General features: G+C 55.5%; 1 protein-coding gene across 1 annotated transcript in view; it reads right to left on the bottom strand.

Moving 5' to 3' along the window:
• The window catches only part of SSPO (SCO-spondin), an 83,846-nt gene that overhangs the window by 43,272 nt on the left and 19,891 nt on the right, over positions 1-20,683 (bottom strand). The window contains exons 27-52 of the mRNA XM_088150507.1: positions 19,657-19,887; positions 18,631-18,837; positions 17,737-17,973; positions 17,357-17,479; positions 16,466-16,560; positions 15,712-15,949; positions 15,374-15,526; positions 15,002-15,142; positions 14,679-14,861; positions 14,389-14,539; positions 14,033-14,192; positions 13,899-13,953; positions 12,814-12,936; positions 12,477-12,695; positions 11,587-11,684; positions 10,979-11,120; positions 10,382-10,507; positions 8,885-9,107; positions 7,319-7,558; positions 6,938-6,974; positions 5,797-5,854; positions 3,448-3,568; positions 2,215-2,431; positions 1,720-1,861; positions 1,075-1,419; positions 285-431 (exon numbers count right to left, since the gene is read on the bottom strand). Coding sequence (XP_088006633.1) covers positions 285-431; positions 1,075-1,419; positions 1,720-1,861; positions 2,215-2,431; positions 3,448-3,568; positions 5,797-5,854; positions 6,938-6,974; positions 7,319-7,558; positions 8,885-9,107; positions 10,382-10,507; positions 10,979-11,120; positions 11,587-11,684; positions 12,477-12,695; positions 12,814-12,936; positions 13,899-13,953; positions 14,033-14,192; positions 14,389-14,539; positions 14,679-14,861; positions 15,002-15,142; positions 15,374-15,526; positions 15,712-15,949; positions 16,466-16,560; positions 17,357-17,479; positions 17,737-17,973; positions 18,631-18,837; positions 19,657-19,887 — 4,212 coding nt within the window. The remainder of the gene's footprint in view (positions 1-284; positions 432-1,074; positions 1,420-1,719; positions 1,862-2,214; positions 2,432-3,447; positions 3,569-5,796; positions 5,855-6,937; positions 6,975-7,318; positions 7,559-8,884; positions 9,108-10,381; positions 10,508-10,978; positions 11,121-11,586; positions 11,685-12,476; positions 12,696-12,813; positions 12,937-13,898; positions 13,954-14,032; positions 14,193-14,388; positions 14,540-14,678; positions 14,862-15,001; positions 15,143-15,373; positions 15,527-15,711; positions 15,950-16,465; positions 16,561-17,356; positions 17,480-17,736; positions 17,974-18,630; positions 18,838-19,656; positions 19,888-20,683) is intronic.

Below are 20,683 nucleotides of genomic sequence, written 5' to 3'. Positions count from 1 at the left end.
CCAGGTGGACTCTGCGTGAAGTCCCCCAACCCCTTGCAGGCAGACCCTGAAGCCATCAACCAAAAGATGTTGTGGACCTCAGCTGCAGGATGAAGGGCAACAACCCTGCTGCCGGGGAGTCCTGCAGCTAAGTCAACATAGTGGTAGGACACCAGGGTTGAGAAGCTGGGGGTAACCTGAAGGTTTTCCCCAAGTTCCTGAGAACATCTCGCTGTCCCTGGATCGGGCAGGAGCAGGAGCAGGAGCGGCAGCGGGACTAAGGGGGGAGCTCAGCGCACGCTCACCACAGTGCACCTCGTCAGAGCCGTCCGAGCAGTCCTGCTGCCCGTCGCAGACAAAGGCGGCCTCCACGCAGCCGAACGCCTCGCAGGCAAATTGCCCCTGTGTGCAGAGGATCCGGGGCATCCCAGGGCTGGGGATGAGAGTTGGCCCTGCCAGAGAGAGGGACGTGTGGGTCAGGGGCTGCGTGGGGGCAGGGTCCCTTGAGTGGCAGACCAGAAGGTCCATGCAAGGAAGCTGAAATGGGGGGGCTCGTGCCTGTCCCTTCCACGGATATCTGGGGGCAAGAGACCTCATGCAGTTCATGACATCACTTCCCAAATGATATCATGGTGCGTGTGACATCATCGTGTCTTGTACTGAGCCCCTATGTTCCCTCCCCTTTGGACCGGAGACATCTCTGCTCAGAACTCGGCCATGAGCCTGGACAGGGCACGATCCAAAGAAGCAGCTGGCAGCCCAACTTTCTTCTGTGTCTGCCCAGTGTCCAGCTGCCAGGAAGGGCCTTGGAAGATGCCCTGAGGGACCTCTCCCCGCCCAGGCCACGCACCTTTCTTTTGGCATCCTCCCTCCATGGGACGGGATTGCAAATCCCAGAACCCCCCTGCAAAGGGTACCAAACCCACACACCTAGAAGGGCCCACTGAGGAGGGCCGAGACCACCCCTCTGAGTCACGCCAGCCCACCCCAGCAAGCCCGGAATGGATTTCTCCCCTGCCGGTGGGCGGCCACACTCTGGGTTCCCCAGGCTGGACCTCCCACCCGCAGGCCTGTATTAGAGGCACACCGCCCCACCTGGCGAGGTGGACCTCAAGCTGGGGGTGCCAGGTCGGTGTGGAAGAACGCGGAAGGTGGGCAGTCCTGAAGCCCCACTTGGTCCAGGAGTCGCCACCGGCCGAGAGGTGGGCCAGGCGATGCCGGGGGTCGCTGGGGACAAGGCAGCAGGCAGGGCTGTCTTCTGGACCTGCTGAGAAGGTGTGACCACTGCTGCAGCCTCCGGCTTGGTGAAGGGTGGCAACCAGCCCGGTGTGCCAGTGGGCTTCTCTGGAGGAGATGGGGCTGCTGTGGGTTTAGTGCGGACTATTCCTGGGGCTCGGCTGCCGCTGGCAGAGGTCAACAGGCCCACGGCCCGCTCTGTCTCTGTGTTGTGTGAGAAAGAACCAAGCGGTCAGGGGAAAGAAGAGGAAGATGCCCCCCCCCCCAGAAAGTGAGCCTGTTCCAGCCTCAGCCCCATGCCCTGTCTGCATGCCCCAGGACAGGCGGGGGAAACCTGGCCCTTGGGATGGCACCCCCCGTTGGCGAGAGTGGCTGGGCCTGTTCAGCAGCACTGGAGGCTCCTCTGCCTGTGCTCGGAGATGCTCTGTCTCCCAGTGCAGCCATGCGTTGCAGCATCTCTCCAGCCTCCAGACCCCCAACATCCCCACCCCGCCCTCCACTCACCCCAGGGACAGCCGAACATCTCCAGGCGCAAGGAAATGCTCTGGTGATACTCCACTGGCACGAAGCGCAGGAAACGGGCCAGGATGGCCGGGCTGAGCTCCTGCCGTGCCGGAAAGCTGCTGTCCGAGTTTCCCTCCAGAATCTGCAGGATGGAGGGATTTTAAGAGGTTGGAGGCAGGAGAGGACAAAATGGCGGTTCAGCAATATGGAGTCACCTCGTCTTCTTGGCAAAGCAGAAAAGAGCATAGAAGGGAGGTTTTTAAAGATGGAGAGAAGGAGTGCGGAGAGGAGGAACAAAGTAATCCATGGAGAGAAGACATCATTAAAAGCCACCTCCATCTTTTGTGACACTCACAATCATCCCTTGGATTTGGCAACACCCACAAAGTGAATATAGTGGGGGAAGAAAAGGAGCCCTGCTCTTTCTTTGGATCAGAGACACTGGGATAGGGAAACAGGGAGACCAGGCTGATTGGAAATGGGTCGCGGCCATACCTGAGCCTGTAGGGATGGAGCATATCCAGGTCTGGTGTAGTTCCAGAAATGGACCCCATCATTGCTGTAGACTAGGCGATAACGTAACACGTATCCCTGAGACCTGCCTCCACCTTGGGTGGCTACTGCAGTGATGAAGAAGGGCTGGAGGAGGTCCACCTGGAAGTATGGGTTGGGGTCAGACAGGCGGGGGCTCCATCCTGGCTTCATGTTCTGACTGGAAAAAGAAGAGGAGGACCAAAGTTTGCTATGGTCAACACCACTGGCAGAATAGATGTAACCTCTGAACATCAGCTTGGACCAAGTCTTGTTCTGGAGGCCTTCCCTGGGTAGTACAAGCTCCCATAATACTTTTGTTTTCTCTCCTGAAAAGCCAGGTTAGAAGACCCAAATAATTGGTAAGGGATGATGTTCAATTCATGCTCCCACCGAGTCATTCTCTCTTTGGAATCCCCCCATCACATTGGCTGTGCAGGAACCCATGTTTCTTTAATGTGATTCAGAAAGCTAATGAGAAACAGACCTTAGGAAGCCATCGCTGGTTAGAGAAGACTTGCCTACCCCAACCTATCCTCTCCAGATGTATTGGACCTAAACTGGGAATGTGGGAGTTTTCACCCAACTGTTTAGAAGGTACCAGCTTGAGGAAGGTTAGAGAGCACAATGGCCAGGGAATAGTCTGCCTACACCAATAATAACTCAATCATCCCTGGTGGTTCCTTGCTCTCTTCAACCAACTTCTCTGCTAGTCCACACTCAAAGGAGGAAAGATACTGAAACGACATGGAAGAGATCAGGAGTTGGGCCAACAAATTTTTACTTGCCCTGGGGACTCCTCCTTTTCCCTTTTAGTTTACACTCAACCTCTTCCCTGCCATTCAGACACACACACTTCCTCAAGACCCCTAGCTACATCTCAAGAGCTTTGGGACAATGCACTTCCATAACCTGTGGATAGAAATTGGGTGGGGGATGCCAATGTATTCAATCAAGTCAACATCCTGAACAAGTTGAAGACCAAGAGATGACATTCCCATGATGTGCTAAGCTTGTTAGTGTAAGCCTCAGTAGTTTGGTGGAATGTGTGCAAACCCAGCCCATTTGACTAGATGGGTTCAGTGTATTGCGCAAACCAAGATAATGGCTTAAGAGCCTCTAGTTGCAGGTGGTGTTCCACCAGAATTCTTGTGTTTGGCTTCTCCCTCAAGGCAGCTCCAATCCTGCACCACTCACATGTTGGGCACAATGTTCAGCCGTCCAGCATCCGGGGGATTTCCCTCTTGGTGGGAGGAGGCCATCAACTGCTGATAGTGAATGCGCCCATCCTCCAGGCCGAGGGGCTCATTGCAGGAAGCTGGGCAAGGGGGTGCAAAATTGCAAAGTATTAGGGCAGTATGATGCGCCATTCTGTAACCCCCCAGGCAGAAGAGTGCTTCCTTGACACAAACACTTCTGTGAGGTTGCGAAGGTCCTTAGCATTCTCAGAGGAGCAAAGCCCTGCAGAGATCTGGCCTCAGTTATGGTTACACCAGTACATGAGGTCAGCAAGGGTGAAGTTGAGGAGAAGACCAGATATGTTTTGGACTTCTAAGAAACTAGCTACATCTGCTAATTAAGTAGAGATATTACCAAAAACTTTCTCAGATCATAACCCAGTGATTTTGACATATAAGGGGAAAGGCAGAACTTACAGATGGAGGCTAAATAAGACTTTGTTACGAAGAGAATCAATGAGAGAGGACTATAAAGAGGAGTTGAAAGGATTTTTAAGATATCTAATCAAAATAAAGGTACAGACACAGGGACAGTATGGATGCAAGCAAAGCCTTTATTAGAGGACAATTTATACAGCAGAATGGAAAATTGAAAAGACAGAGAGAGGAAAAGATGCAAAAGATTCTGAGATAAAAGTGAAAGAGGATGAATTAAAAAGATCAGCAAGAAGGAAAAATATCTCACAGCAAATTAAACTTTTACAATGCCAGCTTTCAATGCTAGTAATTAAAGAAATGGAAACAAAAATTAATTTTGCTAAACAGAAGAATTTTGACTTAGCAAATAAGTCAGGGAAAGGGCTAGCACATAAACTGAGAAAAGAAAGTGAGAAGAAAATGATACTATAATTACAAAATGGAAATTTTATGACAACAGATAATGCAAATATGCAAAGAATATTTCGTCAGTATTACGGGTACCCCTTGGGTTATGGCGGCAATTGGAACTAGGATTGGTGTCACTAAGTGATGTGATTGCAAAACATGATGTCACATGACCGTATTGCTTAGTGACAACAATTCTGGCAGCCCTGGTTGCCGTTGTAATCCCAAGATGGGTTGTTAAGCAGGAAGCGGCAGGAGCCCCAGGTAAGAAGCACCAGAGTGACAGGGCCTTACCTGAGCAATTTGCGACTTTCCCTGCCAGCTTCCTCATTGACTTTGCTTGTGGGAAGCTGGTAGGGAAAGGTGCAAATGACAATCATGAGACCACGGGATGTTGCAACCATCATAAATGCGAGCCAGACACCAAGCACCCAGATTGCGATCACATGACTGTGGGGGCGCTGCGACAGCCAGAACTTCGAGGATCAGTCATAAGTACCACTCATTCTCAAGTCAAAGACTGCATGAGAAAATGGGCTATGAATTTTGGTTATAATATACAGGTGGATAAATAGGAGAGAATGTAGGTAAATGGGATGAAATTCACATTGTGTTATAATTTAAGAGAGAATTTTTATAAAATGATGTACCATTGGTATATGACAGCAGAGAAATTATCATAGATGTATAAAGATACTTCAAGCCAATGTTGGGAATGTGAAAAATATGAAGGGACATTTTATCATGCATAGTGGACTTGTGAAAAAGCCAGATTTTGGATAAAAATACAATGATCCAAAGGATTTTATAGATCAATATCAAGAAAAATTGAGAACTCTTTCTACAGGGACTTATGGATAGCCAATTAGAAAAGACTCATGGAAGACTGATTTTATATATGGTAACTGCAACAAGATTATTATATGCACAGTGATGGAGGAATACTGAAACTCCCGCAATGGAGGAATGGATTGGGAAGATGTCAGAATTGGCAGAGATGGCAAAACTGACCTGTTTGGTCAGGGGTAAAACAATAAGTATTTTTATAAAAGACTGAAAACCTTTTATGGACTTTTTGCTGAAAATGGAAAAAAGCGGACTGATGATTTATGGATTTTATGATTGAAAAAGGATTAAATAAGGGGCTGAAGGGATTTTTGTAACACCAAGAGAGAGGAGGGATAACGAGTTTGTTATAACTGTTGAAAAGAAGGTTGGAAGTCACTTGCTTTTTCTGATTATTTTTTCTCTCTTTTTCTGTTTTGCTTTTCTTTCTTTCTTTCTTTCTTTCTTTCTTTCTTTCTTTCTTTCTTTCTTTCTTTCTCTTTCTTTCTCTCTCTCTCTCCTTCCTTCCTTCCTTCCTTCCTTCCTTCCTTCCTTCCTTCCTTCCTTCCTTCCTTCCTTCGTTTTTGTCTTTATGTTTGTCTTTTAGCTATGTAAAAATTCTCAATAAATACATATAGAGAGAGATAATTCTCCATACCTGGTGGAGTGGGGCTGTAGCCCTCAGGCAATGGCAACGGCCTTCTGCTCGGGGACACCTGCAAGGAAGGAGAAGAGGAGGTGGCACCTGGGGCTCTGGCCAGTCCAGACCTGCCTGTTCAGAAGAGAGGACCAGAGCACCGTTTTCCTCTCATGCTACGAACTGACCTGCGCCGGGATCAAAGGTGAGAAACAGCATGTGTGTGTATGTGTGGGTGTGGGTGGGTGGGTGGGTATACATATGTGTTTGCATGTATGAAGACGTGCCCTGTGAGGACAGGCTGAAGCCCTTGGGATCCTCAGTTGGGAGACAGTTGCTGTGTTGAGCTCAGTAAAAGGAAGATCAGCAAGAACATTTTTCCCTGGCTACAGAAACTAGGGCCAGAAGCTGCAGCTGCTGAAAAGGTGTCTTTTCAGTATAAGGAAAAACTTCCTGAGGGTACGATCCACACAAGAGGGGAGCTGTCTTCCAACGGAGGCTGTGGGTTCTCCGTCTCTGGAGGTTCTGAAGAAGAAGCCGGGCGGCCATCTTGGCTCTCAGTGGCTACCACTGAAGCCCACCGGTCCACTGTATGTGCAGCGTGAACAAGGACCCCCTGAATCTCCCCGCAGTTTGCCTCAATGGATGCCAGCGAGGCAACATCATTTCTGCCAGGCGTGATGTTGTGGACCTCTCTGTCTCTCTCCTTCCCCCTTGGTTCCAACCTGCCAAGCCTCAGCTGTTTCCTTTGCAGGGAGGCTGCTCAAGCCCCTAATCTTTGGGGCGGCCGTTCATTCTCTAATACCCCGAAGGTGCAGTGATCGGAACTGTGGCAAGAATGGTATTGTCAGAGATGTCTTTAAGGGCACTATCTCGGCAACGCTATCTCCAGTTCCCTGCCTCAGGATCCCCCTGCTTTTTAAGTAGCAGCTGCACATGGGGCCCACTGACTCCAGGCCCCCTTTCCCGGTCAGTCACAACTAGCTCAGGCCCCACTGAAGTCTTGCTGGACATTAGAGCCGGGAGCAGGGCCCTCCCCGCCCAGTCTAAGCTTGTGGCTGCTTGTTCCCATGGAGCTCCTCTCCTTTACAGCCAGGTGACCCCAGGACGTGGGGCTGGGAGCCCCTCTTGACCCCGAGACTCCCAGCAGGACTCTTCTTACCGCAGTGGGCTGCGAAGGTCCCTCTGAGGTCCACGGGCTGGAAGAGAGACCGCAAGAGGTTTCGTTAGGAGACCTCGCGAAGACCTACAGTAGGTGGAAGGGTTGCTGCCTGCCCCCCAGAGGTGGGTAACCTAGAGGTTAGAGGCTGGCTGGGTGCTCCAGTCCTGTTTCCAGAGAGGCACTGGGGAAACGTCACCTTCTGCAGTCAGTTCCTCCTCCTCTGCCCCCTTGCAGGAAAATGGACCCCACAGCCAACGTCACCTGATGCCAGCTGTCCCTGGCCTGACCCCGGAGTGCTGGACCCCTCAGTGGCGTGAAGCCCAGTCATGCGACCAGGGGGCACTGGTTGGCAAAGGCCAGGAAACCCCCTTCCTTTGTTACCTGAGGATGCCAGGCGGCGGGATGCTGCTTGCAGGCGCACAGCCAATCTCATCCGTGGCACCTGGGCAGTGAGCGACCCCATCGCATCTCTTGGCGGCTTCGAGGCAGATGCCGGAAAAGGCACAGTGGAACTGGGAGGCCGGGCAGCCTGCTGGGGAGGGGGGCTCCAGGGATGGGGCAATGCCTGTGAAGGGGGCCAGACCACAAGCTGCAGCAACCGCCCGGGCACAGCCGTTCCAGCTGAAGAACAGGTGGGCGGTGGAGAGAACAGCCCTAGGGCTCACCTCGGAGGCAGTGGGGCCACCCCAAAAAGGCCCTCTTGGCGTGTGCCATGGGCAGAGGCTGCCCGGGGTCAGGCAAAGCCCACCACTGCTGGATTAAAAGCAACTAGGTGAGCAAGCGTTAACTGGTTTTTTGCCTCCAAAACCACTTTCATTTCATTGTTTATCTTCCTCAATGTTTTGAAGAAAAAACATAGATGAATGCAAGGACAGCTTTGCCTCAAGAAATAACCCTGGTCATGAGATGTGTGTGCAGTTAGTAATTGATTAGTAGGTCTGTACAGGTAGTACTCAACTTACAACCATTCATTTAGCGACCGAAGTTACGACGGTGCTGAAAAAAGTGACTTACATCTGGTTCTCGCACTTATGACTGTCGCAGTGTCCCCGTGGTCACGTGATCAAAATTCAGGCACTTGGCAACCGGCATGTATTTACAATGGTTGCAGCATCCCAGGGTCACGTGATCGCCATTTGCGACCTTCCCAGGGGGCTTCCAACAAGCAAAGTCAATGGGGAAGCTGGATTTGCTTAACGACCATGTGATTTGCTTAACAACCATGGCAAAAAAGGTTGTAAAACCAGGCACAACTCACTTAACGACTGCATCGTTTAGCAACGACGTTCCGGTCCCAATCGTGGTTGTAAGTTGAGGACTACCTGTATCTAAGCCTTCCTCTGACAACTTAAGTATTTGAGGATTTCCCTTGGTTCAGGTTATCCATACAACAACCCCCGAGGCCAATTAGGCTAACGGAGACAGTGGCCAGCTGAAAAAACCATCGTCAGGGGATCAAGCAGGGGATCTGGATGCTGAGCCCATTCCCCTAATTCCCATCCAAGTCTCAAACCATCATACCGAACTCTGCATGTGGAGGTGTGGGCATAAAGGCCAGTCTCCAACCTGGGGGCGATCTCGTCTTCTGACCTAGTAACCTTCACCTGGTCGGATTGTCAGAGCACCTGGCTTTAGGGTGCTGCTGGTACGCCTGGTCTGTTTGCAATAAGGCCTCGTCCATTCATGGTTTGGTGGTGGACGAGGAGGCAGACCCGACCTGTGTTACCGAGGCCTGGCTGGATGAGGGTGGGGATCCCGCTTTCTCTGAAATCTGCTGGCCGGATTTCGGCTCCTGCGCCAGCCTTGAGGCCAGGGCCGGTGGAGTGGGAGACCCCACCTGTGGTCAGGTGCTACGGTCCCTGCAGGGGCGGGGGGGAGCGCCTGTCTTCAGCAGGGCGTAGAGACTAGCCAGGGCTCCTGTGGTGAACCGGATGCCCTGCTGCCTGCCTGAGCTTCTGGGCCCGGTTGCTGGGCTGGTCCAGAGACCCCCGCCTTTTGGCGTTGGGGGACTTCAGCTGCACGTAACGGGCACTGGGTCTGTTCAGGGCCCCCACGGCAACCATGAGGCCTCTGGTGGTCTTGGAACCAGCATCGGGGGCCCTTGTCTGCGCGCTGTAACTAATTAGCCACAGTTTGCTGGCAAAGGGGCTCAGATGCATTCGGGTCTTGTCTCCATGTGGGCAGGATCCAGGGTGAGGACTAGGACATCCTCCGGCCTGGCGACCTGGGTTCCTTTTGGCCTGGGACCCCCAGCAAGGTGGCTCGGGGCTCTCCAGGATCTCCTCCGCCGCCCGTGGGCTGGATCTGGCCCCTCATGGCTCCATGCAGCTTTTTTGGGGGGGGGGCAGCTATTTCCCCAGTGCTGTGGGCCTTATCCTGGCTACCAGTAGGCACGGCCAGCTCTAGGCTAAGGCCAAGTAGGCACCGGCCTAGGGGTGCCGTGATTGCGGGGGGGGGGGCATCAAAAGTTCCCAAAAACACAATAAAAAAGCAAAAAGCAGTAACCATGCCCTCTCAAAGGTTAAACATAATTTCGCAGAATTGTTGCCATATGAGAACAATGGGTGCTGATGTAATTAAGATTATTTACTGTGCAAGCAGGGAGAAAGTTCCGAGAAAAGAAAAAAATATTGTCCGGGGCTGAAAATCGTAAGGATAAAGCTCAAAAACTCAAAGAAAAAAGGAAACAAGAGGGCGCCTTTTTCAAATTCCTAACAAAATCGAAAGATGAGCCAAACCATGGGGGTGCCAGAATACGACTGCCAGTAGGTGCTCTTTGCTTGTTTGATCTATAACCCGCCTTTATTTTGTACAACTCAAGATGGCGCACATCATGCTCCCTTCCCCTATTTCCCCACAGAAACAGCCCTGCGAGGTGGGTTGAGCTGAGAGGGCATTGCTGGCCCATGGTCACCCAGCGGGCATCAGTGCCTAAGAGGAGACTAGAACTCACCACCTCCCAGCTTCTAGTCCAGTGCCTTCACTCCGACCCCAAACCTATAAAGCCCCACACGGCTCGGGGCCATGTGGCTGCCGGACCACGCTCTCCCACCAGAATCGGCCCGGCCAGTTCCGTCTGCTGGAGGCTCCCCGTTTTTGGGAGGTGGGGGGGGCCAGGCCCAGTGGGGCTGCTTTCGGGTGGCTTTGGGACCCCCCGTTGGCTGCCCCCCAACTGCCTTCAGGTAGCAGCTCCAAACAGAGCATTTCCGGGGGCGCTTGGGCCACGATGCCATCTCGGCTGGGTTACAGGTTGGCTTTGTCCGTTAATTTGCCTTCTGTGCTTATGGACAGGACCGGGGCTCTTTGACTGCATCGTTTCGTTGGGTATTTTATCCGGTGAATCACCAGAGCCGGATGGCAGGGGGCTACAAGTGAGACCAACCAGTCAAGCGCCCGCCCGGATGGAAAGCCCTGGTGCTGCCCCCGCCGGCAGCTCCCACTCACCGCAGCGCAGCTCGTCAGAGAAGTCCCCACAGTCGTCAACCCCGTTGCATATGGCTCCGTGGGGCCCCGCTGGAACGCACCGCCCGTTCTGGCACTGGAACTCTCCGGCCCAGCAAGGCCGCCAGCCTGGGGGGGACGTCGGCCACCCGGGCTGTTCTGGGGACACTGAGACAGGGAGGGCGGGGGTGACTTGGGGGTCCCAGGTCCGCAGGGAAGGAAGAGCGGCAGTGAACGGCAGGGGGTTGCACCCGACATCTCGATTCCTTCCTGCTCCAAGCAGTTGAAAGGGCCAAGGAAGACCTGACCCAAACCTTGCCTGAAACAGGCTTCTAGCACGCGAGCCACCAGCCCCTTCCAGACTCCCCAAACATGATAAGATAGTGCCTGGATTCCCACAACACCCTGAACCAAACTTACCCAACACATTTTAGTTCCCTTAGCGTGTTGTGCAAACCAGTCAAAACAGAGCACTTCCAATGCTTGTCTGGAGAGCCTACAAATGGTGCCACATTCCTGCCCCTTCCCTCCTCCTTAGCCCCCTAGAGTAGCCTGGCATCACATCCCTCCCAGTGCTGTGTCAGAAATCCTGGGTCCCACCTTTGCCACAGCCCAACAGCTCCATGCGCAGGAAGATCCCGTTGTGGAAGTCGTGAGGCAGGAGGCGCACGTGTTGGGCATGCACCGTGCGCTGGAAGGTCCTGGCCACGGGGGTCGAGTCATCTGAGTTTCCTTGGAAGAGCTGGGTAGGAAAGGCAAGAGACGCGCTGGCAAATTACAAAACCAGTGCCCCAAACTGGTTCGTTTACGTGGAGATTACCCAAAGACCCCCTTTATTATATCCCAGGAAGGAGTCAGCGGTGCAAGGAGATGGGACCGTGATGGCTGGTGCATGCAGCACGGCAGAATTGCCAGCTGCTTTACCTCTCCCCGTCTTGCCCCGATCGGGTCTGCCTGGAAGCAGCTGCTGAGGGGCGGTCGGGGAAGGGGGTCCATTCCCAGCCCACTTGATCCTTCTCAGAAGAGGTTCACAAGCCAAGCCTTTGGCCTCTGACATGCCACCCAGTTCCCGGCCAATGAACAGCAAGCCTTTGCTCTCCATCCAGATTCAGAAGACCTGGAGGCCTCCTGGCCCCTTCTGCCCATGAGGACATCTCTCAAGAGGAGATGCCAACCTTCGGCTCAGGCCTGATGGTCCTGGAGGACACCTCTTGGTAGTCATGCCATCTCAGGCCATCCAGGCTGAACTGCAGGAAGAAGCTGGTCACGTAGGCATCGGAGGTCCCAGCTCCTTGGATCACCACCCCTGGGGAAGGCAGAGGGAACTCCATCAGTGGGCAGGGAGCCCCAGACCCCTGGACGCCTGTAACTGCAGTGGCATCCTGCAAGCCTGCAGGGAACCCTCAAGGAAGGAGGTTTCTGACCCCCCGCTTTGCTATTTTACTCCCGTTTCAACGGAAGAGGGTTGGGGGAGATGCAAGGAACAGCTGGAGTGGTGGGGTCAGGTACAGAAAGGGGGAGGCCACATCTGGACTGCAACATGCAGTGACCTCGTTTGGCCTTTCTTGAACCTCAAGGGAAAACAAGAGCAATGTAGTCAAGTGAAATCCCCTAATTACACCAGGATCAGGTTAAGGCTCTCGCGTTTGACGGGGCTGGGGGAGAAGAAAGACACCCTGGCGGTCTACGAATTTTGCAAAGCTGTCAAGAGGTGTCCGAGCTGCCCAACGGGAGCCCAGGGGTCAGCTGATGAAATTAAAGGAGAGGGAGCTCAGGCGAAATAGGAGGAATTTCCTGAGGACGAGAGCCGTGAAGCAGCGGGAACAGAGCCAGGACAGGGATGGACTCTCCCTCGCTGGATGGCCCCCAGTCCAGTTTAGTGGACTCTGCGCTGAGCAGGGGGCTGGGAAACCCTTCCAAGGGCTGTAATCCATAAATCTAGCACTGCATAAGCCGGAGGAGAAGGTCAGACCGGAGGGGAACCCGGGCGGGGGGGCATCAGAAACATTTGCTCCGGGCTGACAATGCCCCAGAGATGCCCAAGAGAGTGCCCATACTCTTGGCTGAAGGAAGAGCTCCCTCCCGAGCAGGTGCCCACCTGTCAGGTTTCTGGGCTCCCCCAAATCCACTTGCAAGAAGGGCGGCCGAGACAGCAGCTCCGGATACACCTCCGCCGGGGGGGCCCAGCCCTGCAGGTCGGCCCCGGGCAGGAGGCGGCTGAGCCGAGCGGCGTGCGCCGGGTTCTCCGGCTGCTGCGAGGAGGCAGTGAAGCTGGCGTCCGGCAAGGAGGCGATGCCCAGGGGGCCGTAGCAGAGATCTGAGCGGGGGGGGGCAGGAATAGGGTCAGGAGGGCCTGAGGCACGTTACGTTCACAAGATTCGCGTGGCGCATGGCCCGCGCTGCCACGAGGGGAAAACCGCAGTGCACAGACTTACCGCCAAGCGGGGGCAGGGGGAAGGTGCTGAGCGGGGGGGCAGTGGGGAAGGCAGCTGAGCCCACTCGGGTGGTCCCCAGGGGTCCCAGAGGCAGGGCGCTCGGCACTGCAGTCCGGTTCTCCCCTGAAACAGAGCAAAGGGCTGGAGGACATCCAAGGGGGGCAGGGGTGGGGGACAGATTACGGACAGGGCTGGGTTCTTGCCCAACTGCGGGTGCGCGTCACAGCCCCTGACGCTGCCGAACAGGATGGAAAGTCACTGTGTGAATCCAATAAACAGGGACAGACACGGCAGCAGGCAGCTGTGGATGCTGGGAACTTCGCAGTGCGATCTGGCGGCACCAACTCAGAATTCACAAAGTCACAAAAAGCTCTGGACCCACGTTAACACGGACGGAGCTTTGGATGTTGCGCGAACACAGCTACTAGTAGACCAGGGAGTCAAACAGATCTTATTTGCAGGTAAAGCAGATCAGGGCGCTTGTTGGGAGGGGTGTAAAAAAGTTAAGCTGCACCCAAAAAGAGTCGCCTGCACAGCTGAAGCCCCCACTTGCTTCAACTCGTGGCTGCCATCTTGACATTTTTGACCCCCCGCCCCTGCAGACACTCCCGAGGTGGACAAGGGCCTTCTCCGATCTTCTGGCCTCCCGATGGTTTGGAAGAGAGCGCCCTTCACCCCCGGCGAGCCAGCACAGCCTTTAATGGCAGGGAGAGTTGTAGTCCAGCCCTTCGTGTGTTCGCCTTCTGCCTGCAGACCGGCTCCCAAATGATCACGTTTCTGACTGCTCTTACAGATAACTTTTGAACAAGGGCTCCTCAAATGACAAAAGTCAGAGGTTTACCAAGGAACAAAAATTGGGATTTTCCCCTCGCACTTAAGGACCTCTGATCATATGCAGAGGACAAAGAATTCTTGTGTTTTTTTTTTTAAACTTCCCAAGCAGTTGACTCAATGTTTTCAGACCCATTGACCATGCAAAATTAGGGCATCTATCTATGCCTAAATGAGGAGGAAAGGGGCTCACGATGGTGGGAGGGATACTGAACATGGGCCACCCCATCCCGCCCCACCCCGTTGGGACTCACCAGCCTCCTTGCAGTAGCAGCAGGCGTCCGGCCGGCCCTTCACCAGCACCCGGCCCTGCCAGAAGGAAGGAGGAGGGTCAGCAGGGAAGTCGGGCACCCCAGAGGTCCGAGAGGCAGGAGTGGTCCAAGCTCACCTCGGGGCAGCCCACCGTGCTGTAGGGGCAGTACTGGGAGCATTGCACAGTTAGATTGGGCAAGCACTGGCAGACTTGGCACTGGCCCGAACGCCAGCGGTCCCCAATGGCGTGAGTCCGGCCGTGGTGCTCGCACTCTTCACACGGCTCCGTCTGGCATCTGCAAAGGACAGGGAAGGACACAGGAGCTCACACGGGGCCAGCCGGGGCGTGCAAAACGGGACACGGCCCTGAGGGGCAGCGGGGGGCCTCCCTCCATGGCCCCACAGCTTGGCTCTGCAGGAAACAACGGCCCAGTTGCTCCTTTGCACGTTGGGGCCGGCCTGCTGTTCCCTGCGGGGCACGGGGGGACTCACCTCCGGGCCTTGCGGTAAATGCCTCGGCACTGCCGTCCGTTCCCGTGCTTGGTGGGGTTGTTGGGGCTACGAAAGGACCACTGGATGCTCTGTACCCCGCAAGGACCCAGGCACTCACCCCACGGCGACCAGGCCGACCAGCCACAGTTCACTGGAGACCGGGGGAAGAGGCAGAATGATGCAGCGGCCTCCAGCCGGGCATGGGGAGAACAACCCCAGGAGGAGGGCCGGGATGCCCGTTTCTCCTCTGGGAAGGCCAGAGGAGGGCGGGAGCCTGGCGCAGGGCTGACCTGTGCACTCTGGGTTTTGCCGGCAGCGCTTCATCTGCCCTTCCTGGCAAGCGCAGATCCGGCAGTTGACTTTCACCAGCTGGCCGGGCCAATAGCGGATGCCCCCCACCTGGCACGGGCACTCCCGTGGACGCACGCATTGCTGCTCGCTGTTCAAGACCAGTCCTTCTGGGCACCAGCAGCCTGTAGAGGACAGATGGGCAGAAGCTCTACCAGGCCTCGGCTGATTCTCTGGGCTACTTCTCTCCTGGTTCATGAGTCGGGCAGACAGCGGGCTGCTGCCCAGGCTAACACGGACCCCCAGAGGTCACGCGACCCCCTACCTGGCCGGCAGGGCCTGTCCTTCCTGCATCTTGTGCGGCTGGAGAGCTCCGTGCAGGAGGTGGGGCACGGGGCGCACTTCTGGCTCACCAGCTCGCCAGGGCAAGTGGAGGCGTTGAGGCAGTCTTCACGCTGACACAGCTCTGCAGGTTGAGGAGAGGGGAAGAAGCAGAAAGGCGGGTGCCTGGTTAGCTTTCTCCTTGCTGGCCGATCCTTGACCAGGCAGAGCCCAGCCGCAGAGGGGAGACGTGCCCGGCATTCTGCAGGGCCAGCAGAGAGGAAAAACCGTCGTAATTATCCTGGCCCGCCTCCAGTCGCTTGCTCAGCGGGGGCTGGCAAGATGGTCCTCTTGCCCCCCTCCCAGACTGGCTTACGGATCTCGATCGAGCCGGCGGAACCGTCTGGCCCTTCGGTGCAATGGCGGCCCCCGTTCTGGGATGGCAGGCATTCCCGGTGCCGCACCACCACCCCGCGGCAGTCCTCGGTGCAGTTGGACCACGTTGCCCATTCGCGCCACTGGCCATCAACTGTTCAGGTCAGAGAAACAAAAATTAGGCGCTGGGGGAAGGGCCCCTGCAGACGTAGCTCCTTCCAAGACACGGGCATCGGGAGCTGCAGAGGACGCTGCAAGGCTGCGGGCAAAGCCAGAACACGGGTGAGCATCCAGGCAAGTTAAGCTAAAAGGAGGGGGGTACCCGAACCTCCCTCTTACCTGGACACGCGACCAGGAAGCACTGCTGGGCCTGGGTCTCCTCCCCCAGGCAGTGTCGGAGAACATCATCAGCCCGCCGGGTGCAGCTCCGCCGGCGGACCTGGAGGCCCGTCCCGCACGAGCGGCTGCAGGTGCTCCAGGGCGCCCACGGGCTCCAGAGGCCGCAGTCCCGCTCATCGGAGGGCAGCCAACCCGAAGCCTCCGTGCCGTCCGCACAATTGGCCAGACCGTTGCACACCTGCGAGAAACGCAGCCTGCGTTGGGCCAGAAGCAGCTGGGAGGGCTCTGAACTAGAGCAGTGTGTGCCCTTCTGGACTGCCCCCCTTTCTGCCACTGATGCCAAGCCCGAAGCCCCTCCGAGCACTGAGAGCGTCCGTCGTGTTCTCCTGCCCCAGCAGGCTCCGCAGATGGACTCTCCTGCCCAGAACTGACAGCGCTGGCAGCGCGTTCCCGCAGGCAGTGAAGTTGGGTGCCCTCTCGCTTCCTCTGCAGTTCTCAGGAATGATTGAGGCACAGAGCAGGTGGGAAAGAGAGAGGAATGGGTGGGTGGCAAGCAGGAGGGCCGGCCGAGAGTGCATTACGCACAATCTGTTTGTACTGTCCTTGTGGTGTTTTTACTACAGACACCCGTAATCCCTCCAGGGCCTGTTTAGTCTGAGTCAGTGAATAACCGAACGAAAGAGGAACCCTTCAGGCTGAAGAGCAAGGGCGGTGACAGGGAAGGCAGGAAGGGGGGCCCAGCTCCCCACTGCACCTGTTTAAAGGCAATGCAGGTGCCGTCCCCACAGGAATATTCTGGACAAGGTCCCACCGTCTGATTCCTTCCGCCCGGAGGAGCCACCGGGATTTCTGTGTGGGTCAGAATGAGCAGCCGTGAGAACCAGCAGACAGCACCATCCACCCCCTGGCGCCCCCCCAGTCACCGGGAGGACTGGGAATGCTGGGAGCATCCGTTTGCTCTAATCTACCCCGTTGACCCAGTGGGGTCCATGGGTAACTTCCTGTTCTCCGCACCCTCTTGGGATTCTCCTGCATGAATCTTCTCCTAACCCTAAGCAAGAATATCCCGTGGGTTGCTAGCGGCTCCGCAAGAGGCTGTGATTCAAAGAAAAATAAAGATCCCTTTTTGAACTTTGCGCACCGCCCAATGCTGGGCTCAGCTCACTGATCCCGCTAACCTACCATGAGCTTTAGATGTAATAATTTTTACGTGGGGGGTCCCTGAGACTTGACAATTATTTCAAGGGCTCCGAAGCAGACTGTGAAAGGAACTCAGGGTCTGGACGGCACAGAGCAACGGGGGTGACTGGGGGATGCACGCGGAGCGTCTGGTAACTGATTTAGGTTATTCAAATCCAGCTAAATCTGCAGGATGGCTCCGAAAAAGGGCAAACGGGGGATGTTGCGAAATTGAAAATGCCCCCTCCAGGAGACTGCTGCACCAGCGCTCGATCCCTTACCCCTTTTCCCAGGAAAAGATTCAAAACGCCGGGCGTCCCTTGGCCTCCAAGTCTGCCCCTGCCAGGCTCCCATGCGAGATGCCCAGCCCAGTCCTCTGCGGGCCACGCAGGCAGCGAAGGGAGAGGACCGGGAGGCCCTTGGCGACTACGCTGTCCCCCCCTGCCCCGGGGCTGCCCTTCCTTACCACAGGCGAGCTCGTCTTCTCCCTGGGAGCAGTCGGGGGAGCCATCGCACACCCGGGACACGTTGATGCACATGCGGTCGTTGCAGATGAAGAACCCTGGGCAAGGCGGGATCTGAGTTGAGCCTGCCCCGGGGAGAGAGAAGGGCCCCTGTGAAACAGGCCTAGGAAGTCCGGGCGTGAAGGGGCTTGAGCTTGGAAGACAGAGGCGGATCGGCTCTTCTTTGGGACCCCGGGCCCTGGGTTTGAATAGCGCTCCCCTCTGCCCCACTCCTGCCCCCGGATCCCTAGTCGGGCAGCGAGACGGAGAAGGGAGGAATGGAGGCCCTCGGGAGAAGCCTGTCTCATGGCAGCCGAGGGCGCAGCTAGAAGAGGCCCCTCACCGCAGGTGTCCACGCTCTCATCTGACTGGTCCTGGCAGTGAGGGACGCCATCGCAGAGCTGCTGGTAGTGGACGCACTCAGCCCCGTGGGCGCAGGGGAACTGGCCCAGTTCACACGTGCGATTGCAGTGCAGTTCGTCACTGCCATCCAGGCAATCGGCTTCATTGTCGCACACCCAGCCCCGTGGCTGGCACTCCCCGCTGTGGCAGTGGAACTCGTAACGCCCACAGGGTGGCACTGTGCAGAAGGAAGGACAGAGAATCGGAGGGTCCGCTCCATGCCCACCCAGCCTCCCCCAAACTTGCACCAGAGGACGATGGGGGCTGCAGCCCAATCACTGGGGGGAGGATGAGGAATATAGGAGATCCCTTCTCATTGCCCATCAACGATTCCCGTTTCTTGTTCTGAACAAGCTCCGTGCACTCCCCGTTTGACTGTTTCTGCTCCCTGACAGCCGATGATTTTGAAATGCAGAGAACAACCTACGGCCCAAGGAAGGAGCCAGAGGCTGGGCAAGGTGAGGGGCTTTGCCAGTGGGGAATGGGACGGCCAGGAGCTCTGCAACGGCTGCCCGTAGCTCCCAGCGGAGGTAATTCCCAGGTCTTGGGAATCCATCCTGTTGGCCCAACCCAGGAATTGAGCAACCTTGCGACCTCTATTTCTTGTGCCTGCTTCTTATATTTGACCATTCTGCCAAAGTGGGGCCAAAAGCCTCTTCTGCGCTCCTTGACCATACGGATGCTGTGGGTGAGTTCCCAGAACTACTGTCAAGCCACAAGTTGGTCAAAGTATGTTGTGAGGCTGACAGGCTGGGTGCGATGTGACAGCTCCTCTTCCAGAAGATCACGGACCACGCGGGAGCTGTGGATATCCAGATACCCCAAGCCTCCTTACCCAGGGTCCTGTTGGTGACAGGCTGATGAGTCCCAGGAAAGCTTGGCTGAACGGTGGGCACAAGAGGGGTGGTCCGTATCCCTCGGCACCGAGCGGGTTCCTCATCGGCACCATCTTCGCAATCGGGCACACCATCACACACCCGCGTACGGCTCACACAGGTGGCATTTGGACAAGGGAGCTGCCCCGGGGCACACACCACCGGACCTGTAGCAAGGTGGGGAATGCAGCCAGTGCCTGACAGCTAAAAACCTGGCCTCCCACTGGGGAGAACTCCTGCCTGCTCTGGATACTTGCTGAAATGCCTGGATAAGAAAGGAGGGGCCTTTCCCGGCCGTCGGACCCCAGCAGGCCCATGTAGTGGGGCTTTAGAGAAGAAGCTCTAGAGCTCTTCACATGACTTCTTGTGGGAGGCACGTCTGATGAACAAAGGAGGAATCTTTGGATTCTTGGATCAAATTAGGTCAGTTGATGTTCTCTCTCTGTCTTGTCGTCCTAGTGGATCCTGGATCGCTCTCAGGCCATTGCCTACACAGATGGGAGGGTCTTCATGGAGTAACAGATTGGGCAAGTCTGAATAAACTGGGAAGAGGTCACTCCTTCCGGGTCCACTGTGGCAGAAGGAGGCCAAGCACGCCCCAAGGGTTTGCCAAGAAGTGATATTCCCATTGGGGTCCAGGCATCTGCTAAAAGCCACACTGACGTGAAAAGTCGTGTGTTTGGTTTTATTCTATTTTTACTCTATTTTTATATTGTTTTTATTGTATTTTAATTAATATTTATTGTTGTTTTATTGTGAACCGCCCAGAGTCACTTTTTTGTGAGATGGGTGGTATCTAAATTTGAAATATAAATAAATAAAAATAAATATAAAAAGGACACCACATTTGTCCTGGTGTTCTTGTGCAAAGGCCACGATTTTGTAATCTGCATCAGCGGAATCATGCGAGAGATGCAATTAGATAACCGTGTCGTTTATCGGATGGCACTGCTTCTCCCCTTGTGCCCCAGCAAGCGTTTACCCACCTGGGCAGAAAGCCTCGTCCATGCCAGAGGGACAGTCCTGCTGGCCATCGCAAACCAGAGCTTTGGGAAGACACCGGCCGCTCGGGCACTGGAAGTCCCCAAGGGGGCACACGCAGCCGTGTTCGTCGCTGAAATCGCCACAGTTGTCGTGCCCGTCGCAGTGGTGCAGGTATGGCAAGCAGTGCCCAGCCGCACAACGGAACTCGCTGGGCCTGCAGGCGGGTCCACAACCTGGGACGGGGGGGGGCACGGAGAAGGGAGGGGCGTTCGTTTCTTTTGCGTGGCAAAATCTGACAGGCTCCCAACATTTTTTAATTCACTTGGATTAGGTGGGAGAAAGGAATGCCTGCTTTTCACAATGGTCTCACTTCACTTTGGCTCCCACCCGAACAAGGAGGGAGGCCAACTTCCCATGTTCAGGATCTGCTCCCTGCCTGACCCACTTCTGCAGATGGAGAACCGCCAGCGTTCCTCTGAGGGCACCGTTCTTGTAAAGTATTGGTTTTATACGAGACACATTGATGGTGAAGGAAGGGGGAAGAAGATTTTTAATAACTAATCCAGTGTTTCTCAACCTTGGCCACTTGAAGAGGTGTGGACTTCAACTCCCAGAATTCCCCAGCCAGCCATAGCTGGCTGTGGAATTCTGGGAGTTGAAGTCCACACCTCTTCAAGTGGCCAAGGTTGACGAACTCTGCACTCATCTATCAAAGGATCGACACAATTTCCCCTGCAGGTTGCTGCTTTGTCGGAGTAAGTTCAAGAAGGGCAAATCCGACACGTATGCCAAAGGGGCAGGGCTCAGGTCACACTGCTGTGGACCCCACCTGGCTTGTTTCTACCCCCTGCCCCACACGCGTCACTGCCTTGTCAAGTCTTTCCCAAGTTGATGCCCCCCAGGTGTGGCAAACCACAAGCCCTATCATACCACAGCCCATGCGGCCGAAGGCTGTAGTCCCCAACAGCTGAGAAGCCCCGTGCTGTGGAAGGGAGGCATCTCCTCTCTCGCCCCCCGTTTCCCCAAGGG

This window comes from Python bivittatus, unplaced genomic scaffold (genome assembly GCF_059951505.1).
Source record: "Python bivittatus isolate LINGU-HERP-01145 unplaced genomic scaffold, Pbiv_v1 ctg000610_np1212, whole genome shotgun sequence".
Classification (NCBI taxonomy): domain Eukaryota; kingdom Metazoa; phylum Chordata; class Lepidosauria; order Squamata; family Pythonidae; genus Python; species Python bivittatus.
This window is presented reverse-complemented; position numbering and strand designations above follow the sequence as displayed.